The 21,773-nt window shown below is 42.9% G+C and overlaps 2 protein-coding genes and 1 long non-coding RNA gene across 3 annotated transcripts; 2 read left to right on the forward strand and 1 right to left on the reverse strand.

Moving 5' to 3' along the window:
- The first annotated feature begins 1,853 nt into the window (after positions 1 to 1,853).
- On the forward strand, positions 1,854 to 10,105 carry si:ch211-284e13.4 (insulin receptor substrate 1-B). The gene is made up of 3 exons (XM_035625694.2): positions 1,854 to 2,548; positions 4,042 to 7,152; positions 9,875 to 10,105. Exons 1-3 carry the CDS (start codon positions 2,200 to 2,202, stop codon positions 9,880 to 9,882), a joined length of 3,468 nt encoding a protein of 1,155 aa, XP_035481587.2. The 5' UTR covers positions 1,854 to 2,199; the 3' UTR covers positions 9,883 to 10,105.
- On the reverse strand, positions 9,688 to 16,111 carry LOC118300869. Its single transcript, XR_004790175.2, has 2 exons — positions 15,980 to 16,111; positions 9,688 to 10,040 (listed from the first exon to the last, which is right to left on the reverse strand). It is a non-coding gene; the product is annotated as an uncharacterized LOC118300869 (long non-coding RNA).
- Positions 16,040 to 21,734, forward strand: slc25a15b (solute carrier family 25 member 15b). Its single transcript, XM_035625695.2, has 7 exons — positions 16,040 to 16,300; positions 17,336 to 17,436; positions 17,836 to 18,094; positions 18,188 to 18,325; positions 19,525 to 19,700; positions 20,069 to 20,227; positions 20,335 to 21,734. The coding sequence occupies exons 2-7, from the start codon at positions 17,382 to 17,384 to the stop codon at positions 20,454 to 20,456; spliced, it is 909 nt and encodes a 302-aa protein (XP_035481588.2). The 5' UTR covers positions 16,040 to 16,300; positions 17,336 to 17,381; the 3' UTR covers positions 20,457 to 21,734.
- Positions 21,735 to 21,773: the final 39 nt, after the last annotated feature.

The raw sequence follows: 21,773 nt of genomic DNA on the forward strand, positions 1-21,773 counted from the left end.
AATCTACATGATATCAGTGCTCAAAAGCAATTCGTATTTATGCCACTGATGGGGGTTGCTATGAGGACAACTTGGACAGTTTGACAGGTTGCTATGCCAACCCCTTTTTTTCGGCACTTTGGTGCAGCCACACCCCTGATTTAACCACAGACTGTGCCATCTACAGAGACTTTCCTTCTACATTCCATTGTTGTGTAGTGTTTTTGTTGTTGCTTATTATGAATCATTTATTTTTGGTATTGGTACCATTATTGGTACTATGCTCTGTGGCATTATTCAGCGAATATTCTGTCGTGTGCTCTGGAAATTCTGGTTTGGCCATTTTGTTCCCTTTAACATCTTTGGCGATTCCAAACCGTCCAAGACAGCCCATTAAATGACAAGAGGACAATGAAACTCCCGCTGCTGAGTATGTCTTATATGTATGAATAAATGCAACTATGATTATTATTATTATTAATAATAACAATAATAATAATAATACATTGTATTTAATGGCGCCTTTCATGGCACTCAAGGTCACCTTACCTCAAATACAGTAAAACAAGTACAATAAAATAAATATAGAATTAAAATAATTGTGTTAATGCACATTATTGCATGTTATCATCAACTCAGCCTGAAAATTAATATAGTAGATATAGTCTTATTGAAATTAATCTACATTTAATTTAAATTAAATTGAATAGAATTATTTTAAAAATCTACAAATTGAACACTAATAAAACCACAAGGTGACACAATATCCTGTCACTTTATTCTTAGAACTCTCTAACAGCCTTTATAGGGATGCATATATTATAATCTGCTCACTGTACATTGGCTATACTGCAGCCTATATGTTTTTTTTATAGTTTTTTTTTATAAATTATGTGAATGTAAAGTTCCATTTTAATATCTGCTACAGCCAAAAATAGATTGTGCCTGTAGCTGCATAAGCCCTGACCTCTCGAGCATCAGGTTCTGCAGTTGTCCCCCCCGTCTCTGTACAGTCACAGAGCAGTGAAATCCCCCCAGAGAGATGATGAATGACACGACACGAGCTGTCTGATCGCCCACACGATCACACCCGTAGTCTTCCTCGCCTGAACACCGTGTTCCCCTGCACTCCTCGTCACCGCCGAAGCCCCGCTGGCATCTGACTGGCACCGGCTTGGAGGTGCCAGTCCTGCAGAAGCGGAGTGAAGTCACCCGGAGTGAGCAGGGGCTACACCGGAAACTTTCACTGGCTTTCACAATTAAAGCATATTAGTTTTTTTTCTCGCTCAACTCATTAAAATACGTATAGGTGATGTAATTAATCCATGACCTTATGAGAGTGCACTAGATTAGCATGCATGATTATGTTCACTAGAATAGGTTACAGGCTCTTACAGGGCTGTGAGATTTACCGACTCGATTCTGCAGTAATGTGTGTGATTTGTATCAAAACATGGTTCTGTCAGTAAATACGGTATATTTATCACAGCATAAATCGCCGATACATGTAATTTTGAGCCCTGGTCACTGGGGAGGTGGTCCTCTACTGTCAGAGTTGAAGTGGGTTGTTTTCAGGTTGAGGCAAACTCAGGACTCACAGATCTACTGCAGTTGGTGCTGAGGGAAAATGTGTGTGTGTGTGTGTGTGTGTGTGTGTGTGTGTGTGTGTGTGTGCATTATACCACTCTGACCTCTTTCCCTGAGCAGGAAGAGTCATGAATTTAAAAAAGCAGGAATGGACAGTGGAAGTGGATGGCACAGGCCTTAATTCGGATCGATATTGGTTTTATCTTGAAAATCCCAACCGGAAGTGCAGTATCCATTCCGCTCAACTTGACGGTGGTGGTTGAAGATTGACTGTGGCCAATCTCAGACAGGTGGAGGAGACGTCCTCGAGCGCCGCGGTTGGACCGGACCGGGCAGGACCGGGCAGGACTGGGCTGGGCTGCAGGACCAGCAGCGGTGGACGCTGTCCGCGCTCGGATCCTCCTGCAGCTGCCGGATGCACAGGAGCCTCTGATACCAGATCCACAACATGGTTTGGCCGATTTGCCCATCCTAAACCCTTCGCACGCTTGCTGGACTCAAATGTGGACACGGGGAGGACGAGGGATGCAGTTGCCGTGGATTAACGAGGAGTATAGGCTACACATGGGCTTCGATTTTCTCTCTCTCTGCTGAGATTCTTGGCTTATAAAATTTAACCACCCTGCCTTGGCCATGGAGAACCAAGCCGCCGAGCCGCAGAACTATGAAGACGTGCAGAAGAGCGGTTATCTCCGCAAGCATAAATCAATGCACCGGCGGTTCTTCGTGCTGCGGGCGGCCTCGGAGCACGGTCCCGCTCGACTTGAATACTACGAGAACGAGAAGAAATTCCGCAGCAAATCACCTGTGCCCAAGAAAATGCTGAGCCTGGAGACCTGCTTCAACATCAACAAGCGGGCCGATTCCAAGAACAAGCACATGATCGTGCTCTACACCCGCAGCGAGAGCTTCGCCATCGCCGCGGACAGCGAGGAGGTCCAGGACGAGTGGTACCAGGCGATGCTGGACCTCCAGGGCGACTGTAAGATGTGAAAAGTGCAAATGTGTTTTTTTTTTCTTCTGCTGTGTGTCTCCGCATCCGGCCTCTCCTGCCGTAGGCTGTTTGTTCCCCCATGCGTTATTTGGCGCGGCCATTCCCGATTGTTTCATTGCAATATCACTGGCTCGCATGTTTTGGAGGTTTTTTTTGCAGAATATTTTGGCCATTTCATGTGAATCGGTTGGACTCATTAATGCAGTTTGTGCGGTGTGTGTGTGTGTGTGTGTGTGTGTGTGTTTTCCCCACCAAGAGGCAGGTGCACCCGACGAGGGTCGGGGTAGACCACCACCACCACTATGGGCGGCATGTGCTGTTTGTGCAGCACAATCCCAACGCGCGTTGGTTTAATACAGTTATAACACACGGATTGTTTTGTTTTTTTCTTGTTTTTTTTTTATATCTGCAAAATGTATTTGACTGCATCAAATTGCATCCGCGCGCAGAATAACCCGCAGACGATTCGCCCCTTTTCTGCATCTAAACGCAGCTCATTTCACACGGCGGTGTGTTTTTGCATGGCGCAGTGGGCATATAGCAACCATCCGAGGGATGCATCATATAGTCGCAGCCTATCGCGGTGCGCTCCGCTGTAGCCCGTGTTTTTGTTTTTCTGCACAGCTCCTCCGACCGCCGGTCGCCTAACACACATCTGTGCAGCGCGGCGCTGCTGGTCAGGGACGAGATGGCATCGTCAGTGCGCTCTCGCTGGGAAAATGTGTTTCTGTTGGGCATCATCGTGTTGACGTTGTTATCCTATAACGCCGGAGCCGAACACGACCTCCCTCCCTCCCTGTTGTGCTTTGCCTTTGAGTCGAGAGGAGATTGATGGGCTTGCCCAGCTCCAACGTTGTGTCACGTTGGAGACTTTTAAAAAGAGATACACGGTGGAGTACAGACCCCATTTTGTCGAGATTGTGTCTCAGGCACAGCCACGATAAAACACTGCTCTTTGATTTAATAATTTATTTTTTAATTTGCAGTGTATATCTGTTCATGACGTGCACACTGGGACGTACGAATGGAGACAGAGACACATTAACTCATCGGAGATAATCTTCTCCACATAAAATTTCTTGAGAAAAAATATTTTTCAGAGAAGATGTGAGTGAGAAATATATAGAATTCTGTAATTCTGTGATGTGAGTGGCATTGAACTGAAACGCCGCATTGTTTTACAATCAGGCCCCATTATTTTCACTTGATGTGTTTTATACCTCCAAAGACTTAATTAATTATAGAGCTGTAAGCTTGAAAGTGATGGTGATGAATTAACCGCAGCACAGCTGCTTGGCAGACACATTGTATGTAGCAATTTAGTAATGAGAGGGGAAACAAAGTGTTACTTATTATGACTGGTTCGTCACTTTGGCTTTGATCAATATTTCAACTGGAGTTTTTATTGCCCAATGTATATATGATGTCACCCAGTGGCTTAATTGTTTTTTTTATTTACTTATTGTTTGTTGCTTTCCTAGGTAAAACCCCTGAAGACTATGGCAGTAGCGGGGAGTGTAGCTCTCCGTCTCCTGTTCCAACTTTCAAGGAAGTGTGGCAGGTCAAGGTTTGGCCGAAGGGTCTTGGACATGCCAGGAACTTAGTGGGCATCTACCGGCTGTGCCTGACTGACAAAACTGTCAACTTTGTCAAACTCAACTCTGATGTGGCCAGTGTGGTGTTGCAGCTGATGAATGTTCGCAGGTGTGGCCATTCAGAGAACTTTTTCTTCATCGAGGTGGGTCGCTCCGCGATCACCGGCCCTGGAGAGTTCTGGATGCAGGTGGATGACTCTGTCGTGGCCCAGCACATGCATGAGACCCTGCTGGAGGCCATGAAGGCCCTGAGTGAGGAGTTCCGTCAGCGTAGTAAATCCCAGTCTGTGGGAACGTCATGTGGAGGTGGTACTGCTTCTAACCCAATCAGTGTTCCAAGCCGTCGCCATCATCCAAATCTGCCACCGAGCCAAGTGGGCTTCTCCAGACGAGCCCGCACAGAGACCCCTGGGACAGGAGGCAGCAGCACAAGCACTTCACCTACTTCGCGCCACGGGTTTCCGAGGGCGCGGACAGCCAGCATCGGGGCAAGGTCAGAGGAGGGCGGGGCAAGCACCAAAGGGACATGGGCCAGCTCCAGTCCAAGTCTTAATGGATCCTGCTCCACAACGCCAACATTAAGGCCCAAACCCACCAGGGCCCCAACCCCCGCTAAGATTACCCTCAGCCTTGCACGTTATACGCCTAACCCAGCTCCCTCCCCTGCACCAAGTCTGTCCTCCAGCTCTGGTCATGGCTCAGAGTGTGGCCTCGTGGGGGCAGCAGTGGGGGGCATTGCGGTCTGCTCCTACCCTCGTGTTTCTCAGAGAGTTTCTGTATCAGGTTCGCCAAGCGACTACGGCTCCTCGGATGAATACGGTTCTAGTCCTGGGGAACACTCTCTGCTCGTACCCTGTCTGTCCGGGCATCATGTACACGGAGAAGGTCCCTCCAGCTATATAGTCATGGGACAGCGAGAGGGTCTCCTTGGTTCCCACCATCGCTCCAAAGGCAGGCGAATTCTGCGGCGCTCATCTAGTCGGGAATGTGAGGCAGAACGCAGACTGCTAAGTAAGAGGGCTTCCCTGCCTTTGGCAGCCCATGAACGACTGACTCCGCATAGAAAAGATGAAGATGATGAAGACGATGAAGAGTATGCCATCATGACACAGAGTGCTAACAAGGAGAGAGCTGATTTGCACCATGCCTCGGGCGGTCTGGCAGGTGGTGCTGGGCAGCTTGATATAAGGGGGAATAGGAAGAGGGCTGACCAAAGCAGGGGAGCCGCTGTGGATAGTGGCTATATGTCAATGCTGCCTGGAGTCACATCTCCTCCTGTTTCACTTCCTCTCTCAATAGGTATGTCTGACGCCAGTGCTAAACCTGGGGCAGACGATGAGTATATGGCCATGACCCCCAACAACAGTGTGTCCCCTCCTCAGCACATCCGCCAGCCCAGCTCAGAGGGCTACATGGTCATGTCACCCAATAGCAGCAGTTCCACAGACCTGCACGGACAGGGCATGTGGGATAGCAGGGCCAGCATAGAGAGCCGGGCTGCCAGTGACTACATGAACATCTCACCTGTCAGCAGCCGCTCTGCCTGCAGCACACCACCTTCCCACCCCGAGCAGCACCAGCTGCAACCAAAAATGTTCAATTCTTATTTCTCCCTGCCACGAGCTTACCAACATACTCTCTATTCCCGCTTCGAGGAGGACTTAAACAAAGGGGAAGCGAAAAAGGGCAGCAGTGGGCATGATGGTGCTGGAAAGGGAGGGGGAGTGGGATACAGCAAGAGAAACAAAACTGCGGTGGGCTCTGCAGGAGGCTGCCAACTCTCCATGTCTTCCTCTTCGTTCTCCTCCAGCTCAGCCAGCAGTGAAAGCCTGGAGGACAAGTCCATATCAGCGGGGAGAGGGTTAAGTTTGTTAAGAACTGAAGCAGAGTACAATAGTGCAGGAATATGCACAAAAGATGGACGTCACCATCAAAAACGTGGATCAAGTAGTAAGAGCCCAAAGCAGCAAAGGAAGGCTCGTCCCCTCAGTGTGTCTTCAGACATCACTAAAGCAAACACCCTGCCCAGGGTGAAGGAGAACCTGCTGCCATCCCAAAACGTCGGTGAGTATGTCAGTATTGTGTTCAAGGAAGAGAATAAGTATGGCAGACGACATGGACAACCTGTGATCCATGGAACCCTCCGGCCCTCGAATCAACCGCTTCTCTGCCACAATAATGCTGCTAACCTTCCCCGCAGCTACTCCGCACCGCTGTCCACTTCTGCCGAATACGTCAGCATGGATTTAGGAAAGTCGCCAACACCCCTGACTCCTGTTAGGTCCACATTCAGCACCCCGCGGGGCCCACCAGCTGTTGTCCCCAAGGCCCAACAAGAACACGGCACATCCTCTTCTCTGGCAGCGGAGGGCAACGCCGGGTACAGAACGAAAGTAAAGAAGGCTGCAATGCCAACGGATGCCCCTGCTCCATTTACCGACAACAAAGGTTCGGATCCCAGCATTTCAGCAAGGTCGGGCGTCCACTCTGGTCAACCTTCATCTATGGAGCAGGAGACAGGTTTGGGTTTCTCCCCAGTCAAGTCCTTCCAGTCTCCAGAGCGGAGCAGCAGACTGGTCCGAGGTGACCCGCAGGGACGGCGGAGCCACCGCTCAGAGACATTCAACTCACCCCCCTCTCTACCACACCACCCACCCTCATCTACCTCCCTCTTCACAGAGGGCAGCCAGGCAGCGAGCCATCGGCATGGTTTGGACTGCTCACTGTGGGAGACCAGGCAGGCAGCTAGTTTATCTGCCACACCTCCACCACAAGCCTCCACCTCATCTGCTGAACAAGGCCTTAACTACATTGACCTTGACTTGGCCATTAAGGAGAGCCCTCAAGCTGGAGCGGAGCGTACCTCTGCTGCCTACAACATCGGAGGAAGCGCCATGGGTAGCGGTGCTGGCTCCAGCCTCAACACTTACGCCAGTATTGATTTCTATAAGTCAGAAGAACTGAGGGCACACCAGAGCAGTAGAAAGGATGGTCAAGGTAAGCGCTACAGGGAGAGCAAACCCGTCTCATGTTAAAATGAATATTAATCAATGGGTTGTCATAGAACATTTTGATCATCATTTCTTCCATCTGATCTATGTGTTCAGAAAACGATTAGATATTCTGCAAATGAGGCTCCTTACATTCTCAGATGTCATCTTTTATGATATAGAAAAAGACATCTTGCATCTGTTTGCTGTGTCTGTAGTGGCACCCTCATTTGTTCTTCTTATTGACGGTACTGTTATTGGTGTCAGTTTTTTGCCTCACAACTAAAATAGTGGCAAGACAAATGTCTTTGAGGCGACTTAAAATTTACCAACATAGCAGTTAAAACATTACTTAAATCTGATTTTTAGTAGTATACTCCAGGAGGAAAATTATTCAAATGATTTACTTTAAAAAGTCAACAACTCGAAATAGGTGAAAGAAAAACAATATCATTTTTAGTAGTGTTTGTCAAGCTGGATGTGAGCTTTTGATGTGATGTGCATAATTCACAGACAGAACTCCAGTCTGGGTCTCAGTCACTCCTTCCCCTTTCATCCTTTACTGATGTGTGTCTTTGCTTCAAGCTGGTGGGCAGCACCGAGATTCCAGGCTGTGGGTTGTCTGTAGAGTCTCTTATTATCACAAGTGGGTGTTCAGAGAGCAAAGCCAATTGATTTGTCTGCTGGTAATGAGCCATTTTACATAAATGGAGGTAGAGGGGACAGAATATGGGCCAGGTGTTTATGTTTATGTGTGGGCGTGCTGTTGTCCCCTGGATGTCACATGGCAGCTCTGAGGTTTCCCCTCACACTGCACAGATGACGATTGTTTGACGGTTAATGTTGACAATCGAAGTGCATTTTGATGGAAATACATAGGAGATCCATTGTTAAATATAAATATTAATCAGAGGACCAAACGGGACAACTTGTTGAGCTTATTTATTCGAAGCAGCTACGACATTAGCATTGATTGATTCATCCAATGCCATTCAGTCTCTATAAGTGTACATGTATGATCATGATCATTGTCTAATTATTTTAATTGGGGATAGTTTATTGATGCATTTAACATGAATTTCAAGAAAGAGAAGCCTCAGTTAGTATTATATAATTTACTTTCATCAAATTTCATCAAAATTTTTCAAAATGTGATTGATGATTGAATGTTCCTCTCCTATAAGCTACAGCGTTTAACCCACTTCATTAATAATAGTATTCAACATATGAATACAGCGGTTGTGCTGAAGCTTGTCAAACCTTAAATGAACCTGCTTCATTTTCAGATGTCCAATGAACACTCAAATGACCTTTAAATTAGACGGTAAACCAATGCTGTCTCAATGTTTGTTAAAATCTCAGAATTAGATCAAATGGGCTGGAGTGAGTCCTGTGTTTAAATTGCTGCATTTTCACAACAATGTGTTCTTGTTGACCCTGGTGGACTCTTTGGCTCTATACTGACACTGAATCTGTTAATCAGTTTACTGTCTGAGCACAATGCAAAATCTGATTTTATGATGTATCCAGTGTTTGTAAATAGTTAATCACTTTTACGTGATCCATCTACAACAATTTGAGCAGTTATCAGTGGACAACACATGTTCTAATACTGAGAAGTGAAAATGGACTGACTGTCTGCAGTGATCTTTTAAAACAGTATAGAAACTAGTGTATAGAATATATTAAATCCACCACCACCACCACGAGCCTCAGAGGATGAGCGGTATAGATAATGGATTGGATGGATGGATGAATACAGTCTCTAAACCACACAAGTTGATAAACTGAGCTGCCACTTCAATATTCAGCACATCTTGCTAAAACAAATGCGGCCTAATAAAAATGGTCCTGCAATAAATCCTGAACTATGAAGGTTATAATGTTCAGTTTTTATTGAAACTGTGTAAAAGAGGTGTTGATTCAGCTTTATGGCCATTTTGGGGGTATGTAGTTTGTGGCACTGCTAGACTGTACTTTATTATACAGAGAGGTGTTTCTGTTACTTATTTGGCCATTAAAATGACACAAATAGGGTGAATAAAATCATAGAGACAACTGTCCGTAGAAAACCAAAGTGCCTCCGACGTGCAGACGATTACAACCTTTAAACAGCAGTGTAAACAAGGAGTGATAAAGGTGTCAGACAGTGACTGAGAGTGGATGGAGCAAGTGGTTAGACCGCCTCGGAGATAGTCAAACCACAGGTTGATATATGAGCACACTTCGTCTGAGCTTCCCCTGATGTACACACGATTTGCGGTGGCTCGGAGAGGTAATTCTTTAAAAGGAAATGCTACTCCTCGGTAAACCACATGAGACATAAAAAAATTTAAATGAAAAAATTATAATAATGCAATCACCAGCCGGCGATGACGATGCTCTGATGTTTGCTTGCTGCCTCTTGACTTTATTTTGCTGACACGATAGAGTTGCACTGAGCTCTTTGAGTTGAGCTTGTTAAAAATAGGAATTTTCAAAATCCCTGGGCGTGATAAGACAAGACACATAATATTGACATCTGCAACAATGATTATGAGACTGCGACGAGAAAATCATTTAAGTAAGATATCATGCATCATGTAATATTTACACAAGCAGCCAAGCTGGAGCTCCAGATTAAAAAACCCTCTGTAACATTTTGTGTGGGGAGGTTTACTGTCTTTTAAAAAAAAAAAAATGTGTGGAAACTGTATGATTGTAATTCCTTCTTTTTTTCCCCCTTCCAGATTGTTGATCTTTGTCCTCATCTTGGGTCTGAGTGTGACGCCGCTGGTGGGACAGCTCACAGTGAGGGGACGGTCGGCGGCCTCATCTGTTGCCATAACAGAGCTGGACCCCGAAGTCTGAACACTGAAACCACGGAGAACGCATTCCCATCTCGTCTGCTGTTTTCTGTCAACCAAATGTGTGCCAAATACACATGCACACACGCACGCACACACACACACACACACACACACACACACACAGACACACACATACAGGGTAAGGTGGTTTTTTTTGCCTTGTTTTGAATAGAAATGACATTTGATCGTCATTTAACTCAAAATAGAATAGAGAAAGGATGAAAATTGAATGTGTCTCGGCGGTCCCGTCACATCCTGTCGAGGTCTCAAAAAATCATCTAAAAATCATCCAGGCATAAATCAACAACGCTTTCAGTAGTGGCAAAAATGTAGCAGTGAGAATGCTGACACAATCTCAGCCGAATTTGGAGATATAATTATTTGGTCCCCTGGGTTTTCTCTTTTCGTATTGCCAGGTATTCTTCATCATCCTTTGTCTCTGTTTGAGGTTAAATGCTCCTCGGGTGTCACTTTGCCTCCAAATGAGAAGGAAGCGCAGCCTTGGCGTTGGTTTCACACACTCACACCCACTGTCACTGTAAACATATTTGATTTGTTATATACAGTTGCCCAAAAAAGCCTTTATACCTCTTGACTACAGAAGGACTTCAAAGTGTCCTCAATTTGGTGCAGTTTGTGGAAATGCTAGTAAAATGATGTCATACAAAGGAAATGGAAATATAGTTTCCTGCTTGTTTTCACACAGTAGAGAAATGGTGAAAATCCCACACAGGTTATGCAATAGCTGGAGTGTAAACATAACTAAATTGGACATAATATGATTTTACATTTTCAATTTGACATTGTAGCTGAGGAATAGGAAATGGCTTCTCTTTTCATCCTTTCACAGTTAATTTCCAGTTACACAGGACACAAGCTTATACAGTCCCAGCTTCAACGTCATGTTAGAAGGTCAGGTCAGTGCATCTCATTAGTATTTGAGGATCTTTGGTGGTCCATGATTACCTTTCCCCTCTTATATTATAATAATCTATTTTAATACATATTCATTGTCTGCCATTGTCTTTTTATCTTATAAAAAAATATTTAGCACTTAGAGTTGATTATGACTTACTAAGATCTCATACAAATGAATTTTGAAGCACTGAGTAGCACGAAATGGGTGAAGTGTAAATACTTTTTTGGCAACTGTGCTTTTCTATAATAACTGTACATGATACTATAGTATAAACTATAGTATACAAGTAGAAGGACAGAAACTATATTACATACTCATTTGCATAACATTTAACACAATTCTAATATAAAGTGACACAACAATGGTATATAAGGTATACATATAATGATTCATATTATATAGCCTAGATATCTATATACTCTTTTATAAAGTGCCTCATTTTTGATTGTAGCTGTTTTTACACAGATAATCTTAAAATGGGTTGTGAAAATGTTAAAAAAAAAAAAAAGGAAAAAAAAAGTGTTGTTTCTCTCCTGAGTCTAAATTGTGCATATGTTGAACTTTCCAGCAGACGGACTGGAAAACTTGTATTGCTATCAGCCAACCATAATCAAATTGCCTTATACTTATACCCAAACCTGAAAAAAAACAACTCATTATTTTTGCAGTGCCTAACACTTCAGCCACAATGTAAGCACTCCCTCACTCTTCTGTTTGGCTTTATCAAGCTGAGGCTGGGCCAACCTTAAACAAAAAAAAACAAAAAAAAAGCAAGAACAAAAAAAAAGAATCTAAAGAAAAAAACATTTTTTTCTTTCACTCTGTAGCTTCACGCTCGGACACATGTCCTCTTTAGGCACTTCTTGTCCCCACTGTCAGCTGATGGCCTGTTGCAGATGCTCCCACTGAGGCTTACTATTCGTGGACACTGTGCAGCCGATAGCTTGCATAGATGATGATTCTACGTTGTACAGATTTTAATGTCAAATCATATTTTTTACGACTTCCTGTATTTTAACTTTCCCTCTTTTTAGAGCAAGAAGAAATGAATACGCCAGTGTCTTCTATATAACACAAGTTGTCCACTGAGGAAACAGGATCTTACTCAGTATTAGACAGACAAATTAAATATGTGCACTAATTGACTTCATTGCGATTCGCAGTGTATTTTGAACCCCGACTCAAACATCAGCCAGCGCTGGTGGCCTAATGCTTATGTGGGCTAAAACAACTTTAACACACTTGTGTATTGCTCTTATTATTTGTATGTGAATTTTCTAGACGTGGATTTGGTTCCCAGGAGGGTTGAATAGAATAACTTCTCTCTCACTCTCTCTTTTTCTCTCGACATTCAAACACAAGACTTGGTCTAAACGATGAGCCAGTGTCACTCCAGCTCACATTTACCGTCTGATTTCTTCCACTTTACGTTCTGCTGCTGTTGTACAAATTTGCCAAAAACTACAGAGTCCGGCGACAATTCAGAGGTATACTCTGAAGATTATATTCAAAGAGTAGACACTCGTTGAATATAGAGTGACAAAATCCGCCATGGATCTGATTTAAAATGAAAAGATAAGAACAAAATTTTCTACCTGATAGCAGCTGTAGGCCGAAAAATTTAAGTCAAAAGTCAACCTTATTTTCTTAAACAAACTAGGTGGTGTAACTTATTTTTTAAAGACTGGTTTCTGTACTGTATCCAGAGTCGCTGATGGACATCAATGATACTGAATCAGCACGTGTTGTTAGCACATGTAAAGATAAAAAAAAAGTCTGCTAGATACGGTTTTGGTGCCAAACGTTTCACATATTGCTTCGACCAAACTCTTTTATCCAGGGCTCTGGCTGTGTGTATACAGGGTACAAAGAAAGAACGATTACTTGATGTATTTTTGACACTGGTAGCTTTTCCCACATTTAGATAGAATTTTCATTTTTCATGGGGTTCTGGTTCACCGGTCAAATCATTTTGACCCTGTTGCAGATACATATTGAATGCTTAACTGCCTGCGTGCTGCTACCGGACAAAACCAATTTGAGTGTTTCAACCCCGAAGGTAAAAAGACACAGATATTTACTCTGCTCAGTCCAGAGGTGCCTCGTTGGCTCACCCAGCCCTCAGCTCACATCTGAAAGTGGCTGGCTGTGATTACTGGTGTCATCGTTCAAGTTATGTTTCAGTTATCTCACATCGCGTGGGTTCAAATTCATACCAGCTCCTGGAAAACCAAGTCTTCCACACATTTCTTTAGTATTCAGATGGAGATGTGCCCAACACCAGGCCAACATGTCCTCGTTTCATGGTGCCAAAGTTTTACATGTACAGTACGGGAACGGGGATCACACTTGACACGTGACGATGCAGGACCGAAGACCTCTGACACAAACGCATACGACGTTTAATCTGGTTTTTACACATTTGTCAGGCACTGTTTTTAATCTTGAAGTGAAAAAAATGTAAAATTGTCCGAGCACAGACCACTACTGCCAACAGTTTGTGCTCACTACTAAGAACATAATTTCCAAACTCTTGTATAGCAAATCCATACAGATATGTGGACTGGCTCCACTTTTCTAATTTCGGGAACCTTGTGTACCGAAATCTTACTCTTTTGTTAAAGTGATCTTTTGTAATCTTTTTGTTATTCCTTCGGTGGAACTCTTCTAATTGGGGATTACCGAAATTCTCTGACTGTACCTCATAATCTCAAGTCCGAGCAGACGTAACAGTTGGTAGTAAAGCCCCTTTGGAGAGTCTGAGAAGGGTTCAGGATATTACTGACGCCACCATAGAGAAAAACGTATCAAATAAAAGCTGTGGATTTGGGGTGAATATCATTCAACGCATTGTGTATTCAGAACTACTTTAACAGTGTGACGCTCTCTGCATGTGTTTCCATTCTCATGACATGCAGCAAAACATCAGAATCCTGCCAAGCATTTTAGTTTGGCGTAACTGAGAGACTCGTGTCTTCTCTTATTTTGTACCATGTCGTTGAAAACGAGGCACATCGATTGCTCAACAGGCTCTAACTGTGGGAAATGATACTGTATGTACAATCAGGATAGCAATTATAATAACAATGGAAAGATGTATTTTAAAGCTATTGATACTTTGATAATGATGTAAAATGTAAAAAGACTGAGCAGTAACTATAGGGATGTAAAGTATACTGTGTATAGGAGTTTGCTCCAGGGGAGGGATGGGCGTGGGGGTACATGGAAAAAATTGTTAAACACAGAATATTGATGATTCTTGTCTGTGATGTAGACAACGTCAATGTTTTTCTCTCTTTTTTTCTTTTTTGATAAAAGGCAAACTGATGAAAACCTGTCTCTTGCATTGACTGCGTGTCTGTTGAACTAAAAAGCGGAAATTGACAAGTGAGAACAGAACGGTCAACTGAGTCTAGACTGCTGGTCTGAGTTTATGAGGATAAGCCCGTGGACAGAGGGTACACGTGTTTAATCCTCGGCTACTCTGTTTAAACAGATGGCATTTTTGGCAGCATTTCAGTTCACAGGTGAATAACAACAAAGTGGCTTTTTTTTAGTTTTTCAGGATATTTTCCAATTAAATCACCAATCTGAAGGTGAACACAATAATACATGAGGAGGAAAGGCCTGGAGAACAGAAACACAGCAACCAGACGTATGGAGAAGGACTGGCATAAAGAACAACTTTTTGATACTATTTATGCACGGCAGTAAGATAGATGCAATTAGTAATGCAGAGTCGTGTGTGAAGGTCCACAGTTTAAAACATGTTTCTTTAAAAGCTGTGAGAGTGAGACAGCAGCCTGGCACACAACCCAGGAGCTGCAGAAAGAAGGGCTACATCAGGATGGGCCCTGGACTTACCTTTTGGATATATTTAAATTAAGGAGAGCTCTTTCAAATGCACGGCAAACCACAGCACGATACAGCACGTAAACTCATGTGAATGAAGCAATATTAGGTTTTTTTTAGCATGATACAGGATACAGGCATAAACCTGTAGATATGGAAGCAACAAGTTAAAGTAACAATACAAAATTTGTGTAAATATTAATCAGATCCATCAGGCTATGGGCACATTGCATTAACATCACAGTAAGGGGAGGCCAGATTAGATCAGATCAGAAAATAAAGATCTATTTTCTGTTTATCAAAGGTGATCACACAGGGGCAGAGAGATGGTGGATTTAGATGGAATCAGACGTCGGGAGAGCTCGAATCAATCCATTGTTAATGTCTGTTACATTCCTCCAATATGTGAATGTAACAACTGATTGTGTGAAGTGTATTCATGTTCTGTGATGCTCCTTGTGCTCGGTCTGCCTGAAATATATCGAACTGGGATCTGCACTCCAGCCTCCCTCCCTCTTTGTCATTGACACTTAATGTAGTCTAACAGATAATAGTATAATGGCATTCTGCCAATCTACTGTTCACACTCCAGTCCATTAGGTGGCGTCAATCCACCTATAACTTGAAGAAGAAGACGAAGAACAAGAAGAAGAAGAAGAAGAAGAACAAGAACAACAACAACAATAACAACAACAACAACAACAAATACAAAAAAGGCATTGCTGCAGCATTGTACTACAAATCCCTGATATGGAGATTAGATATCAACAAAAATTGCATATGCAAAACATATATATATATAATGTTATTCAAATTGCCATGTGGTGTTGTACAATTTATAAGAAAGACATCCAGCTGCTAACGAGAAGCTCCCAGTGTAGTTTGGTACATATCGGATGATAAAGTTTATTTGAAAAAGACACGAAAGAGAAGAATGTGAACCGGAAGCTTTAACGTTCACGTCGCCGTTCATCAAAGATCGTATGGATACGGTGGCTGTATCCATGCGACTTTGTATTGTGTTTGAAACACAAAAGGTAGAACAATGGCTTTCTAATTAAAATCAAAATGTGTAGTTTTGCATGAAACTTTATCAAGTCAAGAGTATTATTATCACGAATAATGAATCGGCAGAACATCATGCACATTCGTGTGACAGAAATATACATTCCGGCGGAGTTAACAGACTCGTGACGTGAAGGTGGATTTTCTACCTGAGATTTTGAACAGAGTGGGACCTCTGGACTCCCCTCCACCAATCGCAGCCGGCGGACCGCTCGCTGACCACAGTGAGTGAGGGGACCGACAGAGGAGAGGGGGCCCGATGAGGCACATGATGAGATAACGTTCAGATAAACGGTGGACGTTTGGCCTCGGCAGGGTCGGTGCAGTTAGCATGCAGCCGCCCGCGGCCACGACGTTAGCGTCGCTCGGCGGTCCTCAGGCTGGTTGAGTCTGCAACGGTTGAACTCGGCTCCGGTGACGCGCTGATGCTCCGGGGGTGAACTCTCTCCTGAACGCTCTCCTGAAGAAAGGTCTGTACGTGGAAAAACCATCACCACCCCGTTGCTCTCTGTCATCCTTCTTGACATTAACGCTGGCTGTAAAAGAAACGCGCCACGTTCGAGAGGGTTCCACCTCCGTACGCGTTGTTAGCATGTCGCTGCTACATATCTTTGCAAAAGTGAGCTGCCTCACTCCGAGGAGAAACGCTTGTTTTGACCGTGTTCCTCTTTTTTCAACTTTCCACGGTCGACAGTGGACGCGGAGCCGCGAGCCTCTGCCTCGGATTTCATAGTTGAAATGTGTATGATTTGTGTGGAATAGTTGAAAAGTGTTCTGTCACCCTCTGGTGCTAAGTAACCTTCAGATGGAGGAGTGCCTGTCCTGTTAACAGCTGCATCAGCAGCACCACGGTGTCCCAGTCAGTGCGCACACACCGATGATGACATTTGAGACTAAAATGGTCATAATCAAAGATATGTTACAATATCCTGAAGTAAAAACTGGTGGATGTGGATCATTTGTAATTGTGACCTCCTCAAAAGGCCGAGAGGTCACCCTGAAGCCCAAACCGTTTTAAAAGTAAAGTTTGCTTCTCTTCTTCCCAGAAGTCTCCACAGTTCGATTGTCCAGTTTCTGTTATCTAATGATCCAATGTCATATCACCCATAAAGTTACCTCCACCCCTTACTTTTCAAAAGATCTGACACTTGTTTCACACAACATAAATTTAAAAAACAAATGCTTCAATGAAATGTAAATGAGTGTGGGGTGAGGTAGAAACCACTGATTGGTTATATAAAAACCTAACCCAAGAGATATAATACAATACATACAAATTCACCAATACAGTATATATATGTATATATATAGGGCCAATAGGGACATGTTTAGTGTAACAATTTAGTTGCAAATGACTACAGAGATGGGAGAATATACATATTTACAGTAAGAGTAACAGATTTTTAGAGAACCGAAAGAAACAAAATGACTGCTTGTGTTTTGTGTATGTTCAAAGTGGTTACAGTTCTCTGTTAAGACGTTTTTTCTTTCTTAATGTGAACCAGGTAGTTGATAGAAAGAGAAACCTCTTCTGACGACTCTTCGGACACCATGGCCCCACACCCGGCCGTCCAGGCCATCATCGATCTCTCCGCGGGAGCCGTAGGTAACTATAGTACTGTGTCACTGAAAACCAGCAAACATACACTATCACAGATTGAATATTGTGCACGACGAGCACGACGTGCACAATATTCAATCTCTACGAGGGCGATCACACTGCTTTTCTACGACTTAACTGAACAACTCAGCAGCTTTTTCTGACACAGCGGGCGGGACATTTTGATGACTCCTGTCTCTGGCTTGTTTCTCTATTGAGTGTTTACACTGCTCGATGAAGCGCGACCCTGTGTAAACCCCCCTTGATTCTTATCTCTCTCCACAGCACAAGCATTGAACACAAAAACTTTGATTGACCTGCAGTTTGTCACAGCCATTCTTTTTTTAAGTGTGTTTGCCGTGCGTATGGATCCCCTGATTTTTGACCACCTTATCTTCCTCCGAGGGGGAGCCGCGTGCGTCTTCAGTGGGCAGCCTCTGGACACGGCAAAGGTCAAGATGCAGACCTTTCCGACGATGTACCGCGGTTTCATCCACTGCGTCACGTCCACCTACAAACAAGTGGGCGTCCGCGGTTTCTACCAGGGCACCACGCCGGCACTGATGGCCAACATTGCCGAGAACTCTGTGCTCTTCATGAGCTACGGCTTCTGCCAGCAGGTCATCCGCTACTCGGCCGGACTGGAGAGTGAAGCTGTGCTGAGGTAGAGCAAACCTGGCCAGGCTGTCCTTCTTATTAACACTTGTTATAAAATGTGAATAAATAAAACAAATTTTTATCCTCTTGTTTCTGTTAGTGACATGCAGAAAGCCAGCGCCGGCTCAGTGGCATCCATCTTCTCCTCGCTGGTGCTCTGCCCCACCGAGCTCGTCAAGTGTCGGCTGCAAGCCATGTTTGAAATGGAGGCATCGGGCAAGATAGCTAAAAGCCAGAAGTAAGTGATTCATAAATAGGCTATTTAGTTTTACATGTTTTTTATTATCACATATTAGTTTATATAGTTTCCTGAATCATGATTAAAAAATACTTATATGGAGAAAAGTTTTATGTCAATTTAAATAGAATATATTAAGTTCAGGGTTTAAATGAAAGATATAAACACCATTACTTAACATATGAATACTAAAATTCAAAAGACATTCAAAGACAATAAAGTCATTTTTTGGGCCACATACTGTAAATTTATAATTTATTCTTAGGGATGGGACCATACCACTTTTTCGTGTTTGATCCCATACCGATCCTGCAACCTTGAGTATCTGCCGATTCTGATACTAATATGATACAATCCTTTCCCCAATCGTAGAATTAAATATTAATAATGCATTGTTCAGGATGCACTTTGCTTAACTTAGCCAATAGCCATCTAAAACCTCATACTCAACTGTGAAAACAAATAATCAACTCCCCTAAAGGAAGACATACATAGCCAGCAGCATAACTGAGTTATGGAATACTGCTGTTTTATTTCTCACAGAACTTTTGGCAGAATTTTTTATGGTCAGCACCATTCAAACAAGCAAAAGGCTTAGTAGATATGTAAATAGGCATTTATTTGGTATGTTAACTGTAATGTATGGGACCGGATTTTACTTCTTATTTCTTCTGATATCCGATCCAGTCATTTTGACCAATATCGGCCCGATACTGATATGGAATATCGGATCGGGACATCCCTATTTATTATTGATCAATTTTTTTCATTGCTCCCTATTTGTATAAAGGAGATAATTGTCAACAGATTCACAGATATGAAACTTAAGAAGTGTGAACATTTCATCAACCTGAAAACAAATTCACCCTAATTCGTTCTCTAAACATTTCAATGAATTTCCATTTAATTATTTAAAATTTGAATCTTGATTTTAATTGGCTGTTTACAGCTCAATATTTCACATCTACTATTCATCTCCACCCTGAAACTTTTTTCTCAAACCTAATGCAGTCTAAAAAATTGCCTATTTATAATATATATATGGTCACCATTTGTTAATATTTTTATCAGCTAGTGTGTCATTAGTGTAGTCAAGTGCATGATTATTATTTTTTTCAGGGGCATTTTTTAAAATCTGCAAATAATTTTATATCGTCTGTGCACTGACCGAGCCCTCCGTCCCTCTGCTCCGTCTTCAGCACAGTGTGGTCAGTGGTGAAATCCATCATGAGGAACGAGGGGCCGCAGGGTTTCTTCCAGGGCCTGACCACCACCATAGCCAGAGAGGTCCCAGGTTACTTCTGCTTCTTCGGGGCCTATGAGCTAAGCCGCACCGCCTTCGCAGACTACATGAAATGTGCCAAGGACGACATAGGTACTGGAGAAATGTTTCCACTCGCAGAAAATATTTTCCCTCTCCTGAAAACGTCACGCTCAAATGTCAGTCAGCTCCTCAGACTCAAAGACTTTTTTTTTAATCGCATGCTGATGATTCGGGGAACATGAAGAAGTCATTTGAAGTTTAACAGATAAATGATATAATGTACAGTATGTAGGAATGTTACCTCTACCACTACAGTCGGTTTGTAATCTTACAGTTTTATTTGTTGCCCATCTAAAACTTGTTTTTTTTCCTTTTTACATAAACATACATATACATATATTTTCTTTCACCCTCTGCACTTTTTACTGTACAGTGTCACTGTGTTATAGTCTAACGGTCTGTCACTGTGTATGTTGAAGGTGTGGGTCCAATTGTGTTCAGCGGTGGTTTGGGAGGAGCGTGTCTGTGGCTCATAGTCTATCCCATGGACTGCGTCAAGTCTCGGATCCAGGTCATGTCGATGACTGGCAAACAGGCCGGCTTTTTCAAAACCTTCATGACAATCGCTCGCAGTGAAGGTAGGCAGACTCTTGCTTTGTTTTGCATTCAGATTTGTTGGGGGAAAGCTTTGCTGGCGTTTCCCTTCTCGACAAAACCGTAATGTTCTGCTGTTTCTCGTGTTTAGGTGTGAGGGCGCTCTACTCTGGCCTTACCCCCACCATGATCCGCACCTTTCCTGCCAACGGAGCTCTGTTCCTGGGTTATGAGGCCAGCCGGAAGCTCATGATGAAGCATTTTGACAGCTAAAAAAAAGACCCATATGCACAAAACAATTATCGTAGGGGTGAACCAGTATTACAGCCATACAACCTCGTCTGAACTCTAGTTGAAGATTTGAAGCTATTTTCTGTGTAGGATCTGGTTTTCACCATTTCTTACCTGTGTTGAACTCGCCTAGAAACTGACACACTCCATCTCTTTTAAATTTCACATCGTGTTTACATCTTTTAAAACATGATATAAATTTACTTTTAGATCTAATATTTTATTTTTAAACACTCCTGAAATGCTACATTACATGTGGAAAAAACACATCCAGCACAGTACTGAGAAACATTAACCAGCCTCTTTGTGGGGGGTTGTCGGCACACTCTGGTTTATTGTTTTATGTCTACCTCAACAAAGTCATGTCCGGACAGAAGCATTAGTCTGCCAGTCATTTGTAATCATTCTTTACTCGCTCTGTTTGCAGGTACATGAGTGAGAGAAGTTCTCCGATAGGTTGAGATATTCTTTAAAGGTCCGGTGTATAGGACTTAGGGGGGAATTTAAAATTCAGTTATGTTTTCAATAGTGTTTAATCAACTGAAACTTATAATTGTTGCGTTTCCGTTACCTTAGAATGAGCCCCTCAAGATTTTTGCATGGAGATTTTATTTTTAATTTGTGAAGTGGCATATACTAATTCATTTAAGTTGCCTAAAATATGTTTCGATTGCATATTTTTCAATCGTGTTATTATTTACCGTTTCAGAGCAAAGAGGACTCCTCAGTTTTGGTACCAGCTACTCTGTTTAGGTTCGGTCACATAAATGTAAATCTGCTGATAAGTGTACTGGATTATTTGCTCGCTTTTCACACTGAGAAGGTTTGTTTTTCAAACAGTGTTGACTGAAGTGATACTAGTTTCCTCATCCCTGAAGGAATATACAACCAGCAAGTGTTTTAAAGTTGATCCAAAAATATGATCATGTTGCTAATGAAATGTTGAGCATTGGCTCGGAGGTCACCCTGCCTCATACCGATTCTTGTTTCACCATGTGATATCTCACGTTGTACAACCTTTCTTGTTGTGTACAGGTCAACGAGAAAGTAACAGCTGCCTTTTCTAATGTGTCATTTGCACACTGCGTTCATTATGCAGGATTTTTTTTTCTCTCCAGTGCTTTTTCTTAAGTCATATCCCTGTAATTTATAATTGAGAAATACCAATATTTTACCCATAAAATTATGCCGACACATTTGTATAGAGATCAACCGGATTGTTGTGATACAACCTACATTAAAGGTGTCGGTAGAGACGAACTTGCTTTTGCTTGTTTCTTTTGAAGACATATTCTTTAC

The sequence above is a fragment of the Scophthalmus maximus genome, chromosome 2 (genome assembly GCF_022379125.1).
Source record: "Scophthalmus maximus strain ysfricsl-2021 chromosome 2, ASM2237912v1, whole genome shotgun sequence".
Taxonomy (NCBI): Eukaryota; Metazoa; Chordata; class Actinopteri; order Pleuronectiformes; family Scophthalmidae; genus Scophthalmus; species Scophthalmus maximus.